Source organism: Alosa pseudoharengus, unplaced genomic scaffold (genome assembly GCF_046254945.1).
Source record: "Alosa pseudoharengus isolate Yale_2024_CS ecotype anadromous, Long Island Sound unplaced genomic scaffold, YU_APseudo_1.1 YU_APseudo_1.1_scf_16, whole genome shotgun sequence".
In the NCBI taxonomy this organism is placed as follows: Eukaryota; Metazoa; Chordata; class Actinopteri; order Clupeiformes; family Clupeidae; genus Alosa; species Alosa pseudoharengus.
In genome coordinates, this window is record NW_027468630.1 from 33,653,239 (window position 1) to 33,678,322 (window position 25,084).

Below are 25,084 nucleotides of genomic sequence, written 5' to 3' on the forward strand. Positions count from 1 at the left end.
TAATTGGGTACCCTTTTACTGTACTTGCACATATTTTCCTTCAAACATGTCATCAAAAACAGAGGATACAGGAGCATTTTTATAGTCTACTATAGTGCTTCAGATTCAATTGAGAATCTGAAGTTGTAGCCCATGCAAGAGTTTTTATTTATGTTCTATACCTTACTGAAAAATCCACATCTACCTATAGTCAAAGCCTGACTTTCCAGGCTATTTGCTTACAGGCCCATCACTCAACTCCAAGAAGCTTGGCGCTATCAGTCTACGTTAGCATTTGTGGTGTTTTTCTTTATAGTTTATTAGTCTTAGGTGAAACACAACCCCAAATATCAACATTTAGGCTTCCATCTGCATTGCCGACTCCCTCCGGCCAACGCTACTCGGAAATAGCTGACTGTTTCAGGGATAGGTGTAATAAAAGAAACGCCCTTATAGAACATTGATTATTATGAATTGAGTAGTGTGTAGCCAACGTACCTTTAATGTATTCATAATTATCGGAAGGCTTCGTACCTAAATGCTTTAAATGAAGCACATTATGCATTTCTTCACCATGGGAATGTCTTGTGACCGACTGACTTCAAACTGCATGGACACTGCATGAACGTGCACTTGAGCTGAAACGACATGAGGAACACGAAACGAAACAAATTAACCTGTCAGTCATTCCGCGGTTTTCCCTATATCTACCCTTATGAATACATTGTTCGTTTATGCACACCATGTCAGGAAATGCACTGAATTAGAAGCCTTATTCACACTGCATATAGCATGGCACTTCAGCTCATTTGGACTGTTTAACCTGACTTCTTCGAGCATTTAAAATGTCAATGGGCGGTAACAAAATGCTCTATCCAGAGCCACGCCTCTCGTTGTGGGAACGCGACCATCAGAGGTTGTTTTCCAGTGCTAGCCAATTAGCAACATAGCTAGCAGTGAATTTGTGTCTGGCGCGTTATCTGGTGATAGGTACAGTTTCCCTAATTTGTTTTGGATGAGTGAAGGAGTACGCATTCATTGGCGATATTAATGAACGATCTTTACGCATCGACTTGTTTTAAGATAAAACGCAGTTTGGTCGGGACTTTGGTTCTTCGGATCGCAGTGTTGCGAGGTGAGTTTTCTTAGAATACTTGCTGCTGGCTAACTTTAGCTTGCGTATAAAACAATTCGCTGGAAAACTACGCAAGGAGTCTTTTGTGAAAACAGACGTTACATGTAGTTACTGGCAAATAACAAAAAATCAAAATCTTGCTCTTGGCATCGAAGTGGGTGCATGTACATGGCAAGATGGTTCAGAGAGTGTTTCCCGTGTAATGTTAGCAATGAAGCTAACAGCTGTGCTAAGTTGGAAATGCGTTGCTAACTGACACATCTTGCAACAGAAGCTGGTTGGACGCATAAAACGGTGCTAGGTAGCTGACGTTAGCAATGACAGAAGCAATGCATGGATCAGTGAAAAAAGTGTTCTCACGTTAAGTTGTTCGATGAGTCGAAAATTATAACTCAAGTGATGACTTTTACTCTGAAGATACCATTGCGGATAGGTCTTGCAAGTTTTAGCGTGCCCAACGAAAACAAATTTTGTGCGCTATAAAACAGTAGGATGTTAACGTTAGCTATTCAGCTAGCTTTGTTGTTTCTTTGCTAACTAGGCAGCTAATGTTAGCCATGTACAAGACAGAATATTCCTGCGGACGCCTGATGCGTGTATTGGTTCAGAAATGCTAATGTTATTGGCGGGTCGACACATACAAACATTTAATTCATTCAGTCTGATTTTTTAACAGTATCTCCATCATTGTTTGCAAGACGTGCAAATAGCCTGTAGCTAGCTTATTTGCGTTACCCTTGATGGCTAGACGCTGTTTACATTCACCTCGAGTTCGACGCTTGCGATGTGGTTGCCAGCTTTGCACAGGCCGCAAAGCAGAGGGGGAGGGGTGTGCAGACAAATGCATTCGGTGGTTTGACGATTAACTGTATCGTACCTTGCAAGCCTGTCTGATTTGTCTTGAGCATGTTATAACTTAATATCTTCAACCGTAGTTGCTATACTAGTTCGTACGATTTGTTTCTATATCGGTAGTTAATTTGATTTTACATCACAAGCTGCAGTCTCGTTATCTAACTTTTTGAAAACCCATAGCTAACATGCTAGCTAAATATGTAGTTGAGTTTGCGGAAGCGTACCAGTTAGCGTCTAGCAGGACAAACTGCACGAGGATTCGCAATGTTATTAGTTAGCACAAGCGACAGTTATGCTAAGTATCAGTCATGGTTGTTTTTCTTACACACAGAAGACGAAAAATAAAACATTTGCTCCTCTGTTGTGTTCCACTGTTTGTATGTGTAACTGACAGTAGCGCCCTCAAAATCGAATCGAAACGTCAAAGCCATGTAAAAAAAAATATTTGATCAGAGAGCGTAGGATAGCTAACGTTAAGTTTAAGCCAACGTTATTGTTAGCTTACGCTAGCTAACGTGTCTAACGTCAGGTAACGTTAACGTGAATTACAGCCTTACCACAAACTTATTGATAATTATCTATGTAAAAATAATTTTAAGATTAATTTTTCTTTTGGTAAAGTGAATGTTCAGTTTTGTCAAACCAAAGGTAACCGAATGTATATACCTCGCTAATTGTGATAGAAAAAAACGAGCGGGTCGACCAGCTTGGCTTTTGGAAAGGTTTTATTGACGTTTTATATGTCGGAGCTAACGGTAGCTAGTCAGCTAACATTAATTGCACGAATGCAAATGGTCGTGGCATAGCCATAGATGCCGCTCAGTGAACAAAATGACAGCTGTCAAATTACTCACGCTTTTAGGGTGTCTCTCCTTAATTTACATATTCTGAGAAGTTGATCTGTTAATCTATTTAACTAACATTAATGTTACGTCTAACGTTAGCGTCCTAGCCATTTACCTGTAGCAGCTAACTGTCAAGAATCATAACTTTACCTAAGTTCTATTACAAAAATCCTTTATGAAAACTTTTGTATCACGTGGCTGTGTTGTCAGTCATTCCTAGTTTTGTTTGCATACGAAGGGCTTTCATGTTAGCGTTAATTATATTGTTGGCAATAATAAATGAAAACGGCCAATTAGCTCCATCGTTTTTTAACATAATATGAAATATTGGTTTCATTGTACCGTAGGGTGGCACGCATCAAGTTTTTTTGTCAGTATAGCCTAGTTTGTTTTGCTCTGCTGTTGTATCAGTGAAACTGAAAACAACACAACACGTAGCTTCCATCTGTACTGCGGTTAACCCCTAGTGTGCCATCTTTTAGATTTCACAGTTTGTAGAGCATGAGCACACCATGAAGCGGCGCTTGGAGGAACAGGACACAACTGTTTTTGCGTCTCAACAGCGTCGACCCCCTGGTAGTACTGACGGATTCCAACATCGTGTCCTAGCCCCAGCAACAGCTCTGTACGAGGCGGTTTCAGACAACATGCAACCGTCCTCTGGCATGCAGTATTCCGTCCCTCACGGGTATCAGGTATGCACTGCCAAGAGTCTCATAATTCAGAGGTTTATATTGTTATGCTCCGTGTTGACTTTTTGAGGTGTATACTGAATTATTCAGTTACTGATAAGATACCCAATCATGCAAAGATATCAGGTTAGATTGTGTTGATCTTATCTGTTTTTCCCCCCTCAATGTAAAATTGTCTCTTATATGTAATGTTTTACTTGCACACATTTCCTTCTATTATATTACAGCTGCATTATGAACATTGTTTGTAATCCTGTGTGTTTGTCTTTGTTCAATTTTCCTTAAGGTTCCAATGGCCCAGAGTTCAGGCAGTCATGGTCACACCAGTAGCCCGGCGGTCCACAGCGGGCCTCACCACCACACCCCTGTGGTCCATCCCCAGGGGCCTGCTGTGGGCCCAGCACCCCACCACCCTCCAGCCTCTTCAGCACCTGCACAAGGCCAGCAGCAGTTCCAGAGACTCAAGGTCAGCTGATCAAACTTTCAAACTTTTTCAAACTTCTCCTTCATCCCAAGCTACACTACACTTGCTTTTTGAGGGCTTAAATATCTGATCTAATTTATTTACCATGTCTTAGGTCGAGGATGCGCTGTCTTATTTGGACCAGGTGAAGTTACAATTTGGAAATCAGCCTCAAGTCTATAATGACTTTCTTGATATAATGAAGGAGTTCAAGTCTCAAAGGTTAGTTTGTGTCAGTGTTGGTACATATCTTACATATCACATTCTGTAGTCATTTCACTGTGCCTTATGCTTTCCTTGGTTGTGTTTGTCCAGCATTGACACTCCAGGAGTCATCAGCAGAGTGTCACAGCTTTTCAAAGGCCACCCAGACCTTATCATGGGTTTCAACACTTTCCTGCCCCCTGGCTACAAGATCGAGGTGCAGACCAATGACCTGGTCAATGTGACCACCCCAGGTCAAATTCACCACATCACGCCCCATGGAATATCGGTGCAGAACATTCTGCCTCCGCCGCACCAGGCCCAGCCGCCTGTTCCTACCACCACCGCTGCCACCACCGTCACTGGTCAGCCAGCTCCAGCCAAAATCAGCAAGGTGAATAGTCAACTTTAGTGCACTTAAGTATCTTTATGGGCTTTGAGGAGAGGTAGCAGTTTGCAGGAATTCTTATAAGTAAAACTTATAAATATTACTGCTATAGCCAGTTTTATGATCCATTAGGAAGTTTCTGAGCTGTATGTTTTCCCACAGCCCATGCAGTCTCCAGCCTTGACCCCGACCAGTCAGCCCAACCCGTCCATCCCTTCCTATGCGTCTCCGCGCTCGCCCTCAGTCCAGCCCCACACGCCAGTCAGCAGCACACCAGCAAGTGCCCCGCCCCTGCAGAACAACCAGCCGGTAGAGTTCAACCATGCCATCAACTATGTCAATAAGATCAAGAACCGCTTCCAAGGCCAGCCAGACATCTACAAAGCCTTCCTTGAGATCCTGCATACTTATCAGGTGAGAACTTAGCAATAGTAATTAGTCTGCTCATGGAATGTTAGTTGACATCTAATTTAATTTTGGGAGATATTTATCAACTTTTTAAATTTAATACTGCACTGTTTGCCACATTCAACTGTATTTAATTCAGTCTTTATTTATGTATGACCTACTTGATCCTGATATCATATTTAATCTTTACAGAAAGAGCAGCGCAATGCTAAGGAGGCTGGGGGGAACTACACTCCTGCACTCACAGAGCAGGAAGTCTATGCCCAAGTGGCCCGTCTCTTTAAGAACCAGGAGGATCTCCTCTCAGAGTTTGGCCAATTCTTACCTGATGCCAACAGCTCAGCAGTGAGTAGTGCTCTTGCATATGCACAGTGCAGAATATCTCTGTTGAAATATTTGAAACATTTTCTCCCCCAGTTCATTAAAACAATTTCCCCCCTGCAGCTGCTGAGCAAGACAACTGCAGAGAAGGCTGAGTCGGTGAGGAATGATCATGGCGGAACAGTGAAGAGGCCCCAGCTGAACAACAAGCAAAGGTTCAGTCAGAATGGCTGTCCGATCAGAAGGCATGCTGGGCCCCCCTCAACTCCCCCTGTCAAGGTATGCAGCACGGTGCAGTTTCATTTAGCTAGGACTTTTAATATTGCTCCTCATAGTATAATTGCCCACGCTGTCTGAATTAATTGAGCACTGTTGGGTAAATAAAGTGTTAGCTGCGGTTTTAATTTGGAATTAGTTGCATTTTTAATTGTGATTGGGAGCATGATTGGGACCTTGAGATTTGTCTTTTTAACATTGTGAACAGATAATAAACATTTTCCTTTTTTGCAGAAGAAACCAAAGTATTTTGGGAAAGATCATCAGTTGGCAGAGGCAAGCAAACTTGGTGGTGGAACAGAGTCTATGTTCTTTGAGAAGGTGAGTTAGAACATAATTATTTCAAAATGAAATGCTGTCTTATCTAACTTCAATGACCATAGCAAACAAATGTTTTTCTTGCCAAAGAGCTTAATTTAATTTACCTTTTTATTGGCGTAGGTTGTTGGGTGAATGGAATTGAGAGTAATGGTGCATACAGTAACTTGTTTTTATTTAAAGGTGCGGAAAGCCTTGCGCAGTAATGAAGCCTATGAAAACTTCCTGCGCTGCCTGGTCCTCTTTAATCAGGAGGTTATCGCTCGAGCAGAGCTGGTCCAGCTGGTCGTTCCCTTCTTGGGGTGAGAGTCCAACCTTAGCATGTGTATAAAGTGTGCCATTTCATGTGTATAAAGTGAAGGCTATATTCTGGCTTTGGTAAACTGGCAAAGTGATTCTGCTCAGCTGAAGTAAACGCTCATAAATATTCCCCACAGGAAATTCCCAGAGCTCTTCACCTGGTTCAAAAACTTCCTGGGCTACAAAGAATCCACACACATCGAGAGCTTTCCCAAGGAGCGGGCCACCGAGGGCATCGCCATGGAGATAGATTATGCTTCCTGCAAGAGACTGGGCTCAAGTTACAGAGCATTGCCCAAGAGCTACCAGCAACCCAAATGCACAGGCAGGACCCCACTTTGTAAAGAGGTGAGCCAGGCTCAAAGACTTCTGTTTTCCTTGTCATTTTACAGCGTTAGAACAATGTCTGTTTGTTGTAACAGTGTATCCCATGACTGGTTTTAGGTGCTTAATGACACTTGGGTGTCATTCCCCTCCTGGTCTGAGGATTCTACTTTTGTGAGCTCCAAGAAGACCCAATATGAAGAACACATATACAGATGTGAGGATGAGCGTTTTGAGGTAGGAACTCAACACCGATATATTTGTATGCATTAAATTATAAATGTATTAAGGAAAATGTAAGACTAGCCATTCATGTAATGAATTAACTTGTGAAGTATATATTTTTTTAAAAACTTCAAAATGCTTATGGTAAACACACATCTTTGAATTCCCATAGTTGGATGTGGTGCTGGAGACCAACCTGGCCACCATCCGTGTCCTGGAGAGTGTGCAGAAGAAGTTGTCCCGCATGTCTGCTGAGGAGCAGGCCAAGTTCAGGCTGGACAACACCATGGGTGGCACCTCTGAGGTGATTCACCGCAAGGCCATCCAGAGGATATATGGGGACAAGGCTCCAGATATCATTGACGGCCTCAAGAGGAACCCAGCAGTCTCCGTCCCCATTGTGCTGAAAAGGTGAGCTGGGTTTGCATATCGACACCAGGACTCACTGTTATGACTGAGTGCTACCACTGAAGTTGATGCTCATTGAGCTCAATGAGCATCAAACCAAAGAGCATCAAACACCATGCCAATCTCTAGGTATGATGAAGGGTATGTGATGATGTGGGGCTATTTTAATTCCAAAAGCCAAGGGAACTTCAGGATGCATAGTATCCTGGATCCATGAAGTTACTGGCCTTAAAAAATAAAAAATCTGCCTGCCTCTATGAGAATTTAACATATGGGTGCGAATACTTATGACCCCTCTGTTTTAAGGAAGAACATTTATTTTTATTTACGATACATTATTCATTCACAAAGAAAATTGGTGTCCTTAAAGGTTGGATATTTCCTAATTTTTTACTTAAGGCATTAAGATCAATTTCCAAAAGATAATTTTATATTCCTCTTTTTAGTCAACTTTAGCATGGGTTCAAATACTTGAGCCTCACTGTATGTATACCAATCAATCAGCAAGTTTAGTTTATTTTCTTTCTTAACTGTGGGCAACCGCACCGCACCAAACCACGCTGCACCATGCTTATTGAAAGAGCTCTAAATAACACAAAGTTGCCACCAGGGAGGGATTTCAGCGAGCGCACTGGTGGCATGTTTGATTTCATGTAAGTATCGTTTCATCTTCTTTGTGCTTGTTTCCAGGCTAAAGATAAAAGAAGAGGAATGGCGGGAAGCCCAGAGAGGCTTCAACAAGATCTGGAGGGAGCAGAATGAGAAGTATTACCTGAAGTCTCTGGACCATCAGGGCATTAACTTTAAACAGAACGACACAAAGGTGTTCCGCTCCAAAACGCTGCTCAATGAGATCGAGACTTTGTACGATGAGGTAAGAGCGCGTACTTGAATCGCCTCATTTGGCAGGAGATGTTTTCCCACTTTGTGATATCATTTATAAGCTGTCAGGAAGTTGGTCTGCACAAAACGGAAGGCCCCAGCAAAACTACTGCCAGGGTTTTTGCTATTGTTAGGGTGCATTAGAACAGAGATTGCCTGGAAAGTCACAATTATGCTTGAGATGCTGTCAGTTTATGTATGCATTCATTTGTGCTTGTAGTGTCTGTCTGAAACTATTTTAGGAATGTAGGTGTAGCAAATTGTACCTTTTTGCTAGGCTGTTTCAGTGCTCCTGTGTTTGAAAAACTTCTTGCCAAAAAAGACTCCTTGTTAACAAGGCACTAGCTTCCATTCAACAACATACACTTTCATTTAGCTCTCATCATGTTGAGACCGTTCCATTGAAACCTTCGACTAATCTCTGTCTCCTCCTTCTCCCCCCAGCGGCAGGAGCAGGCGTCCGAGGAGGGCGGACCCACTCCACCCCCCACCGGCCCGCACATGAATCTGTCCTACGAGGACGGCCAGATCCTGGAGGACGCTGCCGGCCTTATCATCCACCACGTTAAGCGGCAGGCCGGCATCCAGAAGGACGACAAGCACAAGATCAAGCAGGTCATCTACCACTTCCTGCCCGACATGCTCTTTGCGCGCCGCGTCGAGCTCTCGGACGCCGAGGAGGAAGAGGAGGAGGAAGAGGAGGAGGATGCCGAGGCAGCCGAAGACGGCAACGCCTCCACCAAGAGGCCCAATGGCACGGCGGCGTCGGGCGGGAGCCAGCGCTCCAAGCTGCTGTTTGGCAGCAGCAGTGCGGCCGCCCAGCGCGGCACCGGCAGCAGCAGCGACGAGGCCTACAACCTGTTCTACGCCAACAACAACTGGTACGTGTTCCTGCGGCTGCACCAGATCCTGTGCACGCGCCTGCTGCGCATCTACAACCAGGCCGAGCGGCAGATCGGCGAGGACACGCACGAGCGGGCCTGGGAGCGGGAGGTGCTCGGCCTGCGCCGAGAGAAAGGGGACAGCCCCGCCATCCAGCTGCGCCTCAAAGAGCCCAGTAAGTCACACTCACTCTTTAGTTTTGCTTGTGTATCATGTAAAGCAAACAAACTCCTGTTAGTTGTTGCTGAGAGGAAACAAATGATTTGGCCACTGGGGTGCACTGTAGAACAGATATGTTAATGTGAATGAAATTCTTAGGTTTATTACTATGTTCCAGCCTGTTTGTTGCTTGTCATTAGCTTGTCAGTGTAGCTGGCATTTTATGATGTAGGAAGTTCATTCTTGAATTGAAATATCAAGAATTTCACTGTAAACAATAAACAGCTTGCACTGTGAAAGGTATGCCAGTGCAACAGGGCTTGGGAACTAACCGTGTCTTTTCCTGCCTGCAGTGGACATGGAGGTGGACGAGTACTACCAGGCCTTCCTGGAGATGGTGCGCAACCTGCTGGATGGCAACATGGAGGCGTCCCAGTATGAGGACTCGCTGAGGGAGATGTTCACCATCCACGCCTACATCGCTTTCACCATGGACAAGCTCATCCAGAGCATCGTCAGGCAGGTGAGTGTCGCTGCGTTAGCCTCCCTCCCAACTTGCATTCACGTGGACCTTACATGCAAAGCCTATTGTGTTGGAAATGAAAAAAAACAAATGGACACTTCCTTTTTGAGTGTTGAGAGGTCTGTATTGTGTGTTGCTGACCTGTGTCGATGGTCCATCTTCTCCCCCAGCTCCAGCACATTGTGAGCGATGAGATCTGCGTGCAGGTGACCGAGCTGTACCTGAGCGAGTGTGCCAACCGTGCCACCGGCGGCCCGCTGGCCACCCAGAGCTCCCGCAGCACCGCCGAGGCCACCTACCAGCGCAAGGCCGAGCAGCTCATGTCCGATGAGAACTGCTTCAAGGTAGCGCTTCCACCGCCCACTCACCACCTCCTCCATCAGCCCACACTGTGCAGTCACGCAGCTACTTCAAAGCTGTTTTTGGCTGGTCATTAGTTTAGTTGAAGTCCGGTTTCTGTTCTTGTCACCTTTCGCCACAAATTTTTCATTCTGACTTTTTGATTTGCATTGGAAAACAACTTGTTGCAATTATTCTTCCATTACAAATGGAAGGCATTTGACAAATGAAATTTTGGCAGACAGCCAACAGGGAACTTAAGTATGTGGAAACCTTGCTTGTAATTTATCCTTGTTAACATTCAGTGATTGATTTTCTTAACACAGTCTGGTAGAAACTCCAGGACTGTTACCACTGAAAGGAAAATAAGCTGTAGCCAGGGTAACATTACCTGAGATTAGCCATGTATCAAAATGTACTAAAAAGATAGTATATATCCCGTGAGGGAAATTTGGTCTCTGCATTTATCCCAATCCGTGAATCAGTGTAACACAATGCACACAGTGAACACACAGTGAGGTGAAGCACACACTAATCCCAGCACAGTGCAGTGAGGGGTTAGGTACCTTGCTCAAGGGCACTTCAGCACAGCGGCGCTCGCGGATCAGTGAGGGTTTAGGTACCTTGCTCAAGGGCACTTCAGCCGTGGCCTACTGGTCGGGCAACTCTCCGGTTAAAAGTCCAAAGCGCTAACCAGTAGGCCACAGCTGCCCCCAGTAGGCCACGGCTGAAGTGCACAGTGTAAATATAGATTTACACTGTGCATCTAGTAGGATCACTCTCCCTAGAACCAAATAAAGACTAAGACTGTGCCATGCTAATAAGCTTTACAGGCCAAAACATTGACTTGTGTTTTGTGGTGCAGTTGAACTTCCAGAAGAGCAGAGGGAGTATTCAGCTGGCTGTGGAACTCCTGGACACGGAGGAGGACAACTCGGACGAACCCGCTGAGGCAGAGGTAAAGGTTACCGCCCACACAGACATGTCTTTACAACTCTTCCAAAACAGTAGCCGTGCTGGTAGGGGTTTTGATTGAAGGTGGTCACGCCTCCTGACTGGAAGTTAGGAATGCTCAGGTGCAGGCATGCAGTCTAGCTGCCTAAAGTTGACACACATGGTGTGTGTAAACAAAACACAGCCACACACTCCTGCACAGCCACATGGGTGCTCAGTACAGAAATGAACACTAAAGAAAAGGATTACGTATTCAGCCAGGCTGATGTTGTTTGATTGATCTCATTTTTTACGCCACTCAGACTAATCAACCATGTATGAATTCTTGCATGTTTGTGTGATCATGACGACAGATCTTATGCAGATAAGGGTTGGTGCAGGTGCACTGCTGTTGTGTTTCACGAGCACGCAGTGTTTTTGACCAGTTTTCTTCTGGCTCTGGTTTTTGCAGCGCTGGTCAGACTACGTGGACCGTTACCTGAACTCGGACTCCACCTCCCCTGAGCTCCGGGAGCACCTCGCTCAGAAGCCTGTGTTCCTGCCCAGGTGAGGCTCCCTCTCCTTGTGCCAGTCTTCAGAAGGCGCAACCCCCCCCCCCTATACCCTGTTCTCCCCCCTTACCACCCCCCACCCACAGTAGACAAATAAATAGTCTGAATCCCTCTTTTGCTTGTTTGTTTGTTTGTTTGTTTGTTTATATCTCCCAGTGCTTTCCACAGTCCCCTCTTAGTCTGTTTTTAGCTGCACACTCTGTCCTTTTCATACCTTTTGCGAGAGGAATGTCAGAGAGTCAAGTGTGGAGGATTTGTACAAGCTGTCTGACAGAGTCCTAGTATTACAACCTTTAAGTTCAAAGACAATGTCCAGTGGTCATTTTGTGGGTTTGTGTCTCACTTTTCTTTTTTGAGGCACTTTTTTTGTCCTGTTCCTTTTTTTGTTCCATGTCTCGACAGCATCCACTCCAAAAACTAAGCTGCAGACCAGGCCCCTGTCATTTTGATTGCACTTTATTAGAGCACGTACTCCACAATGGGGGACTTATTTATTTATGCATCTGCTCAGGGGATGGGACAAAACAAAACTCACCATGTTTGTGAAATCTTCCACTCTGTACGTGTGTGTAAAATTTGTTTTTGTTTGTTATTTTTTCCCAAAGATTGTACTGGTGGGGGATCATTATTTATTTGAGATTTTTAAAAGTCCACAGAGAAGTGATTTTTACTCTTTTATTATTTTATGTCATTCAGTGATTTAAAAAAGGACGACCATTATGATGGGGTCAGTGATGGGGAAGTTGTAATGCTGATCATTTTTTAAGTTGACTTTTGCATTTCTATGCTGTCTCCTGACAAGGATTTGCAGGATAATCAATCATGGGTGCTGTGGAGGGCAGCCTCAATTTCTTTGGGCCTCAAATACCGTGACTTACTTCTTTTTGTTTTGTTTTTTTGGTGGGTGGGGGGGTTAAAACTTTTTAATCAAAGGGCTTGATGAGAATTGAATGCTCTGCATTCAGTTAAAAAGTCCGAGAGATGTTGTGTTTGCGAGCCCAGGATGTTTTTGTTCACTCTCTATCTCATTAGTACCCTTTTTATATATTCATGTAATTCTTTTCATATGAGGCATTCTGTATGTGACTTATTTAATCCGTGTTTAGACTCGTTTTGTAAAGTTAGAAATGTTTTGTGATCTTAAAGATTTATGTCAATGAAACTGCATCAGACATTGTGTATAAAAGGTATCAAAGACAGACTGCTCTCCAGATGAAGATTTCTCTCTCTTTTTTTTTTTTTTTTTTTGTTTGTTTGTTGTGGGTTAGAATGACCAGCTTGCTGAGTGATAACTGCCATGGTCTGTCATGCCCTACCTGACCTGTATTTGAGAGAGGGGCTTGTCAATAAATGCTGGTCAAATTGTATTCTCAAAAATGTGCGTGTATTTCTTTCCAGAGGTTTGAGAGCATTGCATGGGGTTGGTTCTGATTTCTGGGCTTCGGTGTAAACCAGAGTGTCAAACGTCAAGCCTGTGTGTTTACCTGTCTCGACTTCCATTGATCTTTTTGCATGCTCCCCACAAGCTGTACATCCATAGAACTTGAAGCTTGGCTGTCCTGACATCTGGAACCCATCTTGATATTTTTTTTCTCTTTTTTTTTTTATTTAATTTTAATTTGTTTTACTTTATTGTTTTCACTCAACAAATTGACCAGTAGTTGGGTATTTTCATTTTGATGTACTTCTGATAGTGTTTCCTCTCCTCCCCATTTCTCATGTGTATTTTTATATTAACTCATTAGCAAGACTGCTGCAGTCGGTACAGATTATCAGCACATGGTTTATTTTGTTTGCTCTGCTCCACTATTTGCTCCCAGCAATGGGGAAACCTAAGTGGCTTCATGTAATTTCTCAAGTCCTCCATTGCATGGTCATAATGGTTTTTTATAAACAATTTAAAGTATTTTTCACAAAATTCAACAAAATTATGCCAACTCGTTTCCTGGCTTGTTGACCTTTTTGCAGCAATGTAAAAAAGTATTTGCTAATTTTTTAATAAATAATTGGCTAGTTTACAGTGGAGCCCTGAATGCAAAATAAGATTCATGGTTTCAGTCCCCGCTCACCTGCGGTAAGTACACATTTAATTTAGTTTTCATGAAAAGCGGGGATGTCAAATTGCATTTTTAAAAATGCTTGTGAATCTGGAGTTAGCTTGATTTAGGATATTTTTTACATTGTGCCAAGGGTGTGTATATTAATTTGATTTTTAAAAAACTGCCTCTTGGGCAAACAAAAACATACAGATGCACTTCAAAAACGATTGTAGAACAAATGCCTTAGCTAATTGTTTTTTTCCCCCCTTAATATGTCTATACTCTAGGAACAGCAGAGCTTTGGTACTTGGAACAGACACTCATACTGGCTGATGTAAAGTAGAGAGCAAAGGGTATTTGCTGAGCTCAAGAACTCATCCTCTGGCTGTTTTTTTCTTTTTTTTTTAATGTCTGTAATCCCTCTCCATAAGGAACCTGCGGAGGATTCGTAAGTGCCAGCGTGGCCAGGAGATGCAGGAGCGGGAGGCCAAGGAGGCTGCCAAGAAGTCCGCCGAGACGGCCGACAGCATGAATATGGAGTGCATGTTCAAACTCAACTCCTACAAGATGGTGTATGTCTTCAAGTCGGAGGATTACATGTACCGGCGCACTGCCTTGCTCCGAGCCCACCAGGTAAAATGAAATTATGTGTGCTTTTGGTTTCATTTTAAAAGATCCCTTTTCTCAAATCCTCCAAATAAATATAATTCTTTCGCAAACAGCCAGTGCACTTTCTCTTAACTTTAAACTATGGTACTCCTTTAGTGTGTAGTGCGCTGTGTTTCCATAAAATTGATTAGCAAATCTGAATATTAGGTGAAAATAGCTAGTGTATGAGCAGCTGTGTGTCCAAGCACTGATTTTGTGTCTGTGTGCCAACAGTCTCATGAGCGGGTGAGCACTCGCCTGCACCAGCGGTTCATGGCGTGGCTGGACAAGTGGCGGAAGGAGCATGTGACTGCTGAGATGGCTGCCGACAACCGCAAGTGGCTGATGGGCGAGGGCCGCGAGGGGCTGCTGCCCTGCAAGACCACCTGCCACCCCGAGGTGCTGCACTTTGTGGGCATCAACAAGTACCGCGTGAAGTACACCTCACCGTGAGCCACAGCCTGCCACAGAGGGGCAGTATTTTTAACAACGAAAAAACAAAAATTTTATGGATGTGAAGTATTAGGAAGTTTTATGAACTCAAGTTACACATTTATTTCTGTATTTTCAGTTTCCTTTTTTTGTTTTGTTATTTTTCTCTTTTTTTTACATTGGAACTTCGATGGCAGGCTTTTTGGAGGGAGGGGCGGGGGTAGAGTCAGGGTGTCAGGGGGAACAGACTTTTACAACCTATTGTTTTGGAATCTCCCTAAAACTCAAAACTAATTTAATCGATGGGTCCACTGCACAGTGCTGGAGGGGTTGGCTTCCTGTATTTTTGATTGTGATTGTGACGCTACACGAATGAAGTGCGACTTAAGTACCAGCTCTACGGGGGGCACCGCCGACGCCTGCGTGCACCTCAGCACTTCTAAAGGACACTTCACCATCAGAACACAAGCGACTTCCACAGGCAGACTTGTCCATCACTCCAGACTCATGGTGTTACTGAGTGGCTTTTCCTTTCATTTATTTTTGTACATAGTTCTTCTTGAGGGGGAGAGAGAGAAAGAGAGAGAGAGGAAATGTAGATTAGCAATACTATATCTAAAAACGAGAGGTTCCGACAAGCTGCCTGTTTGGAGAGCAAAGGTCAAAGAGACAGCATTTTCTTCTTGTCTGTAGTCCCACATCACAAATGCTGATGGGGGGGGGGGGGGGGGAATGAGCTGTATGCACTGTTTTGTTTCATTGTAACAGCATTTTTTGTATGTGTGTGTGTCAGATCATGCTACAGTCTCAACTTTGTGAAGCTATATAGAGGCTGTGATTTCTGAATCAAACTCTCGCAAATCTCTTGCCGCCCTCGTGCAGATGTCTTTAGTTACTGTCAGTGTCCCATGCCAATCAACCAGCGCAAACATGCCAACCAAGAACAAAACAGATAGAAAAGCTACAGGCACAGGCTGCGTACCCCCATGTAAATATCTTGTACATAGACCCAACTGTTTATATCAGACTTTCATTTCAAAGTAGTAGACCCTAACTGACCGACTGTGGATATCTTCGAGATGTGGCTAAAGCTGGTAAAGTATGTACAATGAAAGATCATTTATTACCATTTTTACCAAAGGGAGATTTGTTATTTGTCTGGTCTTTTCCTTTTTCCTCTTTTATTGTATTGTCACGTAAATGTTACTTTGAAAGCGTAGAGAAAAAAAGTCCAGCATTTTTTAAATGCAAGTTTTATAGAATGCCTTTTCATTCAATTTCTAAAATCCTGTTTTTATTCGAAGCACTGACACCACTAACATTTTAAATTCTTAGCATCTTATGGTGTAGAGCTAAGAAAGTCCTTCTGTACCCTCCAGAGATATCTATCTATCTATATATATATATATATATATATATATATATATATATATATATATATATATATATATATATATATATATATGTATATGTATGTGTGTGTAACATGTTTAAAAAAAAAAAAAGGAAAAAGAAAAAGCAGGCTGACTGGCTCACTGTGGAGAACGATTACTGCAACGGAGGCATGTCTTTATGTGCAAATGTATTGCCCTTTCATTCATTTCATTGTTGTTTATTAAATAAAGTGAAATTGTAGTAGTTCACTTTGGCTCCATGTTTGTTGTGGTGTGAGATTTGTGATTCGTCACCACATTAGTTTAATGATAAGCCACTGTGACCATATTCACACCAGACACCCAGACAAATCTTACATGTCCCACAGAGTTCATTCATAGTGGCCTCACTATGAGTAGTTGGTAATTATAGATTATAGAGGTATTTTCAACAGTTTGTCAGCTGCTTAATGGTTGAGATTTTCCACTTTGATGAATATTGGCTGAAATTGGATTTCCTCCCTTATGTAAGACCTTGCTTTGGCAAACTGCCAACAGGTTTATTTGTCATTTGACATTGACTTCCAAAAGCTTGAATTTCGTTACTACAGAGCTTGATGGCTCTAGCAGTAAAGAACTTAGAGCTTGATGGCTCTAGCAGTAAAATTACTTAAAAGGATCCCACCCCCATTATCGCAACATAGCGCTTAAGTCAAGAAAAATCATAGATTTTTTTCCACCGCCCAGCCAGTACTCTTTTACCTCATTGTGCCAACAAGATTTATACCCTCCCCTCCCCCTTCCCCCTTATGAGAAACATTTCTTCCACAGAAGCACTTAACTGTTCAGATGAACACCTCTCTACCACTTATCCTTCCATTTTCCTTCCTCAATGCAACTGCAGTTTCATAGGAAAAAGGTCAGATAATCTATTTAGATTCTTCAGACATATTAAATATCTTTTGTGAAATGCCTTGATGCTTTACTTTGGAGCAGATCAACCATTTGTGTTGAGGTCTTAACATAAGTGAATGTGTGGTCCTGATGTTGCTGTAGCATTGCATTACTGTGTGCTAACAGCAGAGGGGGTTTGTTTGCAAGGGATATCTTCCTATCTGATAGAGCATATACACCATATATGCCTACAATATGATTACTTGCAAATGTTGATATTGAAAATGTTAAGGCACTGAGATGTGTGTGGGTGTCTTATTTCAGTGATCAATAAACAAATTCACACTTTCACAAAAACTGATAACAACTTATTACCTACAGGGTCCAATGTGAGGAAAATATGTGATGGTGATGAATAGACACAACATTTGGATTGGTTGATGTGGTATATCACTTTGATCCACTTCTACCTCAACTCAAAGCTACACCCCTCATCCTACATTTAATTTCTCCGGCACCACCCACCCTCAGACTGAATTCCCCTTCCTCAGAGACCACGCATAAAAAAACCCTGAAATGTTGCCTATTCTTTTGCTTTGTAGCATCGGACTGATTTTTTCTAATCAGTATTATTACCATATGGATGGTGTTTAGAGACATAAATCAAGGGTCTTGAGACTGCCAAGTGCAATTGGGTGTGTTAGATTAGGGCTGGAACCAGAGCTCTCGGAGGAGAAGTAAAAGACAGATAAACAAAACGAGGTCAAGTTCCCGATATCCGCCACACACACCAGTCTGTGCAGATCTGGGGTTCATCCAGTCTGGTGTCCCCATGAGTGATATAATGTTGAGCTTGTTATCCTTGGAAGTCAACAGAGGACAGCTGTTTTACACACACCCAGAGACCATCTAATGTGTACTTCCTGCACGGCTGGCTTTAATCTCCAGTACGTTATAACCTTCTGCCTGCTGTTGGTCAATGAGTCATTATTTCAGCAGACACATGGGAACCTTGGGATAGTGGAGGTCTCCATCACATGGGCCAGGAGGAAAGAGTTTGTTACCATCATTCCAAAGATAGGATGTATAAGGTGTAACTGGAATGTAATGTGTAGATGAGTTTAGAAACATGATACTTGGATGCCTTGTTGATTTCAATTTCACAGAACATACAACAGACAACATTAACAGACAACTCCCCACAGAATAAATGATTCAAATTGTAACTGTTTTTATTGTTAGTGTTTGTAACTGGGAGGCTCTCCAGAAGTTTTCCGTTTACACAAAGTACTGAATTTATAAAATGATAAGCATGTTTAGAAAGCAGAATTTTGTCTTGTGTGTGCAGAGACTAGCCACATGGTTAGGGGTTGTTCTGACTGGCACTGTAGACTGCAAATTACTCCATATGTCAAAGGTCAATCACTCCCGGACATAGACCCGTGTACACACCACATCATCGGCTCCAAAGGTCTGGGAAGACAGGAAAATCAACCATGAACATCTTCACAGATTCACTATTTCACCATTAGCATTTTACAAGGTTTTACCAGCCCATATACCAACCACCAGCATGGGGGAGAGCCACACAGAGAAGTAGTAGATGTTCAGACTGCAGCGTGTTGAGTTTGTAGATTTATTTGAGTCTGAGAAGCACTAGGGTGAGAGAAATGGAACTGCTGTCAGCACCACCGAGCATCTGCGCCCCAGAACAGGAAATGAGGGACAGAGAGACGAGCACGGCCTTTAAAAGAATGGTGTTAAGATGGGCCATCTGCTGCCCGGCCTGGTGTCCTGGGAGACATTAGCCGAAGGACTGTCAGGGCCCACCTCACCATTGGCATTTTGCTATGAGACATGATCAATGAACCACATTAGCGCTGTCTCGCATGGGTCACAGCCAGCGGCCCCCATAGCCAGCCCTGCACATTAATGCCAGCCTCCTACTAATGGACCCATATGATTTCACATGCACGCAAGCCTACCTTTGGAGAGAAGAAGCTGAGGACATGAGATCTAATTGAACAATATGAGGCCACACAACGATTTGTATCTGCAGTTCATTTTCAGTTATTTCCTTTTCGTCAATCTGCTCTTCAAAGTGGGCGGTTATATGAGACTGAGAAATTCTAGAATGTTCCACCACATAAATTCTCTCCTTGAAGATGACCTTTGTATATTCTGGAGAGGATACTTTCCAGCTCAGCCGTATAAAGTTATAAGGGGTTTGATGATGAGAGGAAAGGAGGAGAAATGCATTATGCATGATTCACTCCCCTCTTGGTAACTCAATTTTCTCATCAGCTCCTGGGCCTCTTTGATATCAGCCGGGATCATTGTAACTTTATGGTCCAACAGATCCGATCCCTTTGTTCAGCCATACTGTAGCGGCTCTGCTCAACTCAACGTCTGCATGACAAGCATCTAATTTACTGTTGTCTAACAAGATGTAATGGTTGGGTGTTTTGCATGCTCCGAATGGTAATTTATGCAACTGACTATTACAGTTGGCACAGACAGCTCAAGACTTTTGTAGAACAAAAACAAATACATTCCAGCCATGTTATGACTTAACTCAGAATGAGGTTTGAATGACTTCACTGTAAAGTATTTAAGTGCAATCATGCAGAAGACCTGGACACAGCAGGGGTGATGTCCAAGCTCATTTATCATAATAACAGGGAACCTACTAACAATGGCTATGCTTTCCCAAACATGTCCCATGAAGGACTTATGCTGTTTATTGGACCGCTCACTGGTTCGATTGCAGCTTTGACTGATGGATCTTGAAATCTTCCATTGGATTTCTCCCTGATGTAAAATGACTGCATTGTCTGGTAAACTGCTGTGCTCGGCTTTGTCAAGCCCTCAGTGCCAGGGAAAGACAGTATTGATATCCCAAAGGGATTACAAAGAAGCGGTGAAGAGGGTATTTCCAACACTAATAAAATGGACTTAACTGTTTCGGGTACCTTTTTTACTATTGTCCATCTGGTCTGTAAAATTAGACAAGCCATGTGCGTGCCACCTGTAAATTCTTTGCATTATTTTGGGGTCGAGGGGAAAACAATGAAAGAGGTGTTTCTGATGCATGCAAGTGCACGAGAAAGGGCATGGCTTTCTCTTTTAACCAGTACCTCATGTGAGACTACAGCTGTCAGCAAAGTACCATCAATCGCTTCAGCTAGTACAGTGTGTTTCAAAGCATACCATGTAAGGCAAAGCCATGACGAGGAAGGAGCTGTAAGAACACATTTTAATTAAGTTGTATATATATATATATATATACATGCTCCAGGCACTGTGCCACCCTCGTTTCCCCTCAGAAGTCAAATTTACTGCCGTGGGTTTGACATGTGGTAATTGCTGTCAGTAGAACACATATGGCAGGTCTAATTATCAAGTTTATGGTTAACTTCAATAAAACAGAGCAAAACAAACTAATTGGAAACAACTTACCAGAATAAGCTCATCTCCCTTCAGCTCTCTTGTCCAGAATGTTTTTGGGCCTCCTGCATCCAAAAGAGTCTGCTTGCAATAGATCTTGTTTTCAGTCTCCCATATTGGCAGACTCTGTAAAATCAGATGATTCAAATCAACTCTCAAAAAATACAGTACATGTGTCCATTGCACAACCATTGTGAGAAGCTGAGGCGTTTGAGAATAAATGTATGTTCTGGACTTGATCTCCACCACAATGCAGCACCCAAAAATAACAACTGTAGGTTACTGGAATGGAGCGAGAGAAGTGTTTAAATGGAGGATATTACTCTGTTCAGAATCATATATCTCCTTGGCATGTACTCATATTGTCATTTATTCCCATGCATGAACAGAGTTTTGTTGTGCTTAACCAGACACCACATATTTTATGTTCAAATGAAAATGTGGCTATGTAAGCACTCGCTAAACTGTCTGCTTTATCTGTCCAAAATGGGTGGATTTAGGGATGAGGCTTGAAAGATATTTCTTTTCTAGCCAAGCCAGTGTCATGCTTGGAATGAGGTGGTGGGATTGTTAGCTTTTGGGTTCGAGTTGCAAAGGCCAGAGGTGATCCCAGTGTAGTTCTCCATTATTATACAGGGGCCATCATGCACTAAGCTGTTTGAGTGAGATAATGATGGGCTAATGCTGATTACCTTAACAGTGAGATCATGTGATGTTCAATAATGTGGTCTTTACTTAAAAAATCAATATGCCATTTCCTATGTGGAACAGTTTTATGTGAACAACCAGTAAGAGGATGAGGAAGAAAAAGGTTTCATGTTTGGAGATATCATATTAATGCGCACATCATGCTCGCAAGCGGTCCTTCATTTGAATGCAAACATATTAATATATAAATATATTCATTAAATGGTTCTACGAGGAGATCAGCTCTTTCAGACAGCTTGGCGCAGGCTGGATTACCTTGCATTTCCGACCGTCCACTGTCTCCTCATTGAACTCTTGACCGACGTGGAAGTTGATCTCGGTGGTGCGTACAGTGGTGGAGGTCTTAATGTAGAACTGATCACCATTCTGCCGGATCTCCACGTGAGGTTTGGATGCAGCTGCATTTGCCACCTTCCTCAACATGGCGTTCACTCCTATGAAGTCAATGACATTTCACAATAATAATTAGAGACCCTGTACATATATACAAACCATGTCACAAGTGAGATCTCCTGCAAAAGAGAATTACATTAAAGGATACTTGGGTTGATGGGATATGCTTACCCTAATCAGTCAATCTATTTTCATGTCATTCACATATGCATAGTAGAGTGCCCAAAACTCTTTTATGTGATAATATTAAAAATGCTGGAATGTCTCTTCAATTCTTCACATTTAAGAAAATGGGGCCAGTTACTGTACATGAAAAGCTTTTTACAGATTTGAATTTCTGCAGATATTATCTGTAACACATGCAAATGACAGTGTGTTTATACATCCACAGTAATGTGAAGAGTGACTTACTTTTTTACCATGGATCTCACATAGCATTGGTATGCAGTTTCCTCTATGCAGAGGTATCACGGCACTCCAAATGAGATTGTTATCAGCAGATGTTGCAAACAAGGGTGTGCAATGACAAGGTGCTGAATAAAAGGAATGTCTGGGGTGGTGGTTTTGCACGGTTTCTTCGCGGACTCAGTGACTCCACGCTACCATATCCACCTCTGGCATGGCTCACTGATAAACAATTGGGTTATAAACTGTTTCCTTGTGAGGAATATGCCTCTGGCTCCAGTGTGCTTCCCAGGACATCAAAAAAGACACTTTCTCAGGCTGTCTCTGTGTGCTTTCCAGCACAAATGAGAGCACTTGGATGGCCCCCGTGATTAGATGACAGCCCAATATGTGTTTATTGTGCTGTCAGAAACATAGCTGGGTTCAGACAACTCCCAGTCTGCTCAGCCAAGAACAATATCTCAACTCATTGTCATTTCAGATAACACGACAGAGGTTGAAGTGCGAGTGAGTATTTTCAATTCACCATCAGACCACTCTATGCATTACCATAATTCAAAGTAATGTCTTTTTTCCTGTCAGTGTCCATGTAGTTCAGTTTAAGATTAAAGTGATCATTCATAAGCGGTATAATATACAGAGCAATTAAACTGGGAGCACATGAGAGCCTTTCCAATAAAACGTGAGACGCCTTAATCTAGGAACAACAGCCAGCCTGAGAAAACAAAGGCGCAAACAAAAGCAATCCAGCCACTGGCACCGAATGCAAGCGACTGATCCGCACCATGGTCCCCTATGATTGATGAAATGTTACAGAGATATGAACAAATCTGTGCATCGGCTGGGATGGCAGAATGGAAGAAATAACACTAAATGGCTTACCCAGGGCTTTCAGGAGCTCGTCAAAATTCTCACTGCTTCTCATCTTCCAGGTGCCTGCGAAATTGGGCATTTTTATGGGCTTGGTTTAAAATAAAAAGAGCAAATCGGTTTCGCAGTTTTGCGGCTCTTTGCGCTTCCTCCTTCTCTCGCCGGTACTCCTATTGTATCCTTTCTCTCTCTCTCTCTCTCTCTCTCTCTCTCTTCCTCTCTCTCTGTGTCTGTCTCCCTGTCTCTCTGTCTCACCCTCTCTCTCTGGACCACTAGTCATAGCATGTGTATTGAACATGAGTCAAAGTTCCCTCCCCCTGGAAAGCCTTCTCATTACTCAAAGGTGGCAGTGGTTCACAGGAGCAGACTCTATCTGCAGACCTCCTCTCTTTCCAGCCCTGTCATTGTCTGCTCATGATTTAATGGTGATATAATAGATGTCAGCTTTGTATGTTATATTCTTAAGTGCATCTGGACTGACTGAGTATGAGGAAGCCCATGGGTACTTTAAAAGCGCCATACTATTCTCACCACAAGCTATTCATTGTTATGCACTGGGGTAATATAGTTTGCATGCTGCTCCTTCAATTGTTCAAATGGCATAGCAACATTGAGCCATTTTAGGACTATATGTGGTGAAATATTCATGAAAAACAAACATAAAATAGACTGGTATCTGAGAATAGGCTCAAGTCTGTCTACTGAACTGTGCATATTTTTGGACGGTATAATTGCATCTACATCTAGAATTAAACATGCCCTGGAAGTCTTTAAAAATACTTCCCCATTGCCACACATTTGTGATGGAGAGGCAACAATGAAGTCCATAAACTTTTCACGCACTGATGATCTCAAATTGAGAGCAGAGATTGAGCCTATAACCGCCTTTGAAAATGGCACCACCGAACCGCTTGGAGCAGGTTCTCAGCGCATTTCCCATGAAGGCTGATTCATTCCCCCCGCCATCCCACCTCCTCCACTCTACACTGGGGGCCCCAGGAGAGCGGGGGGCACAGATCTTCTCTCTCTCTCCCTCCCCTCAAGCCTGATTTGTTCCTTTTCTGATGGCTCTTCATCAATCTCTTTGACAAAGTGCCTCCCAGACAGCAGCTGATAATTAATGTACAGAAGGGGCAGGGAGCACTTTGTCATTCCTCCCAGGAAGTGTCCGGTAAAAGGCATGGAGCCGTCTATCCCCCCCAGTGCTTTTTCTGTGGCCGCTGTTTGTGCCATCAGTCAATGAATTTGGGTTTGGTCTTCAGATGTCGTTTTTTTAAGAGGGGCCGAGAAAGTGTTGTGTGAGAAAGCCATCCTAAAGATGAATAGCTTCAGTTCTCGCTTGTATGTATATAGGGCAACCAGACTGAACTTGTTGACAGACTTTTGAATTTTGACAGACTGACCAAAATTATGATGTCACCCACAAAGTTTTTTGCCAGTCTGTGTGTAAAGTTTAAATGTTATGATAGAGAAAATCTAAGGATCGGTACATTGTGAAAAAGGCTCTGGCTTGGTTCACTTTAGTTATGCATACCAGCAATACCGAAGACGTTGAGTAACTCTACTTTGTTTCAAAGAGGAAATGATGCAGTTGTCCAAAGTGACAAATGCTTTCTCTGAGCTCAGTAAATCCAGGTGTTTTTTTTTTTTTAATTCATGAATTCTTGTGGCAGTGTTAAAATACTCAGAGCAAACTGGCCCTGCCCCCAAAATAAATTAGCTGAATAAAATCTATCTTACCAACACATGTGACCCAAAGATAGAAATAGTGTAATCATCCGACCCCTTTGTGTAACCTCTTTGTAACGGTGATTAGTTGGGTCAGTTCCCAACTCTAAGGGAGTGCTTGCTAATTCCACTGAGCCTGATAGGCGACATTTAATTACGTTACAGCCAATCAAGTAGCATTGTTTTAATGGTGGCCATCTGTCTTTCCGGGCAAACCAACAGAAGAGACAGACCCTTCTGCCACAGCTTCATTTGGAAATTAAGTATTTGGAGCCTTTACGGTGGGCAGTTGCCATTTGGTGCACCTAATGTCATTGTTTTCCCATCAGCCGTGTGATTGTCCATTGGTCATTGCACTCCCTGAGGGAGTGGTCCCACCCTAACCTCCTCGCTGGCCCCCAACCTCCCGTATGGTTTGGGAGCACTTTCTTAAAAGCTCCTCCATCTCCCCATCCCGCACTGATGATCATTTATCTACGTTTAACCTCTGAGCAGAGATGTCAGTGGAGGTGGCACACTGCTCACGCGTCCCTACCCCCCGTCAAAGAGCGGCCAGTGCTAACACCTAATATTAATTGCCTTTTTATCCAAGTGAAAGGCCTGTCATGTGCTACAAGGTTGCTGCAAAGAAATCTGTCACCTGAGCAGATTCTGCTGACCAGTAATAAAGTATCTTAAAAATGGGATATCAATCAGGAGCTTTTCAAGCTTTTGAA

General features: G+C 43.0%; 2 protein-coding genes across 2 annotated transcripts; one reads left to right on the forward strand and one right to left on the reverse strand.

Moving 5' to 3' along the window:
• The first annotated feature begins 894 nt into the window (after positions 1–894).
• LOC143125954 (paired amphipathic helix protein Sin3a-like) lies at positions 895–15,950 on the forward strand. The gene is made up of 21 exons (XM_076287817.1): positions 895–1,114; positions 3,297–3,509; positions 3,793–3,972; positions 4,085–4,191; positions 4,285–4,567; positions 4,724–4,975; positions 5,162–5,314; positions 5,414–5,569; positions 5,801–5,887; positions 6,068–6,186; positions 6,322–6,532; positions 6,629–6,745; positions 6,906–7,144; positions 7,832–8,015; positions 8,468–9,080; positions 9,418–9,587; positions 9,758–9,931; positions 10,792–10,884; positions 11,332–11,426; positions 13,902–14,103; positions 14,353–15,950. The coding sequence occupies exons 2-21, from the start codon at positions 3,327–3,329 to the stop codon at positions 14,569–14,571; spliced, it is 3,837 nt and encodes a 1,278-aa protein (XP_076143932.1). The 5' UTR covers positions 895–1,114; positions 3,297–3,326; the 3' UTR covers positions 14,572–15,950.
• A 2,081-nt stretch (positions 15,951–18,031) lies between these two features.
• On the reverse strand, positions 18,032–22,883 carry LOC143126339 (cellular retinoic acid-binding protein 1). Its single transcript, XM_076288229.1, has 4 exons — positions 22,653–22,883; positions 21,228–21,406; positions 20,277–20,390; positions 18,032–18,290 (listed from the first exon to the last, which is right to left on the reverse strand). Exons 1-4 carry the CDS (start codon positions 22,720–22,722, stop codon positions 18,240–18,242), a joined length of 414 nt encoding a protein of 137 aa, XP_076144344.1. The 5' UTR covers positions 22,723–22,883; the 3' UTR covers positions 18,032–18,239.
• Positions 22,884–25,084: the final 2,201 nt, after the last annotated feature.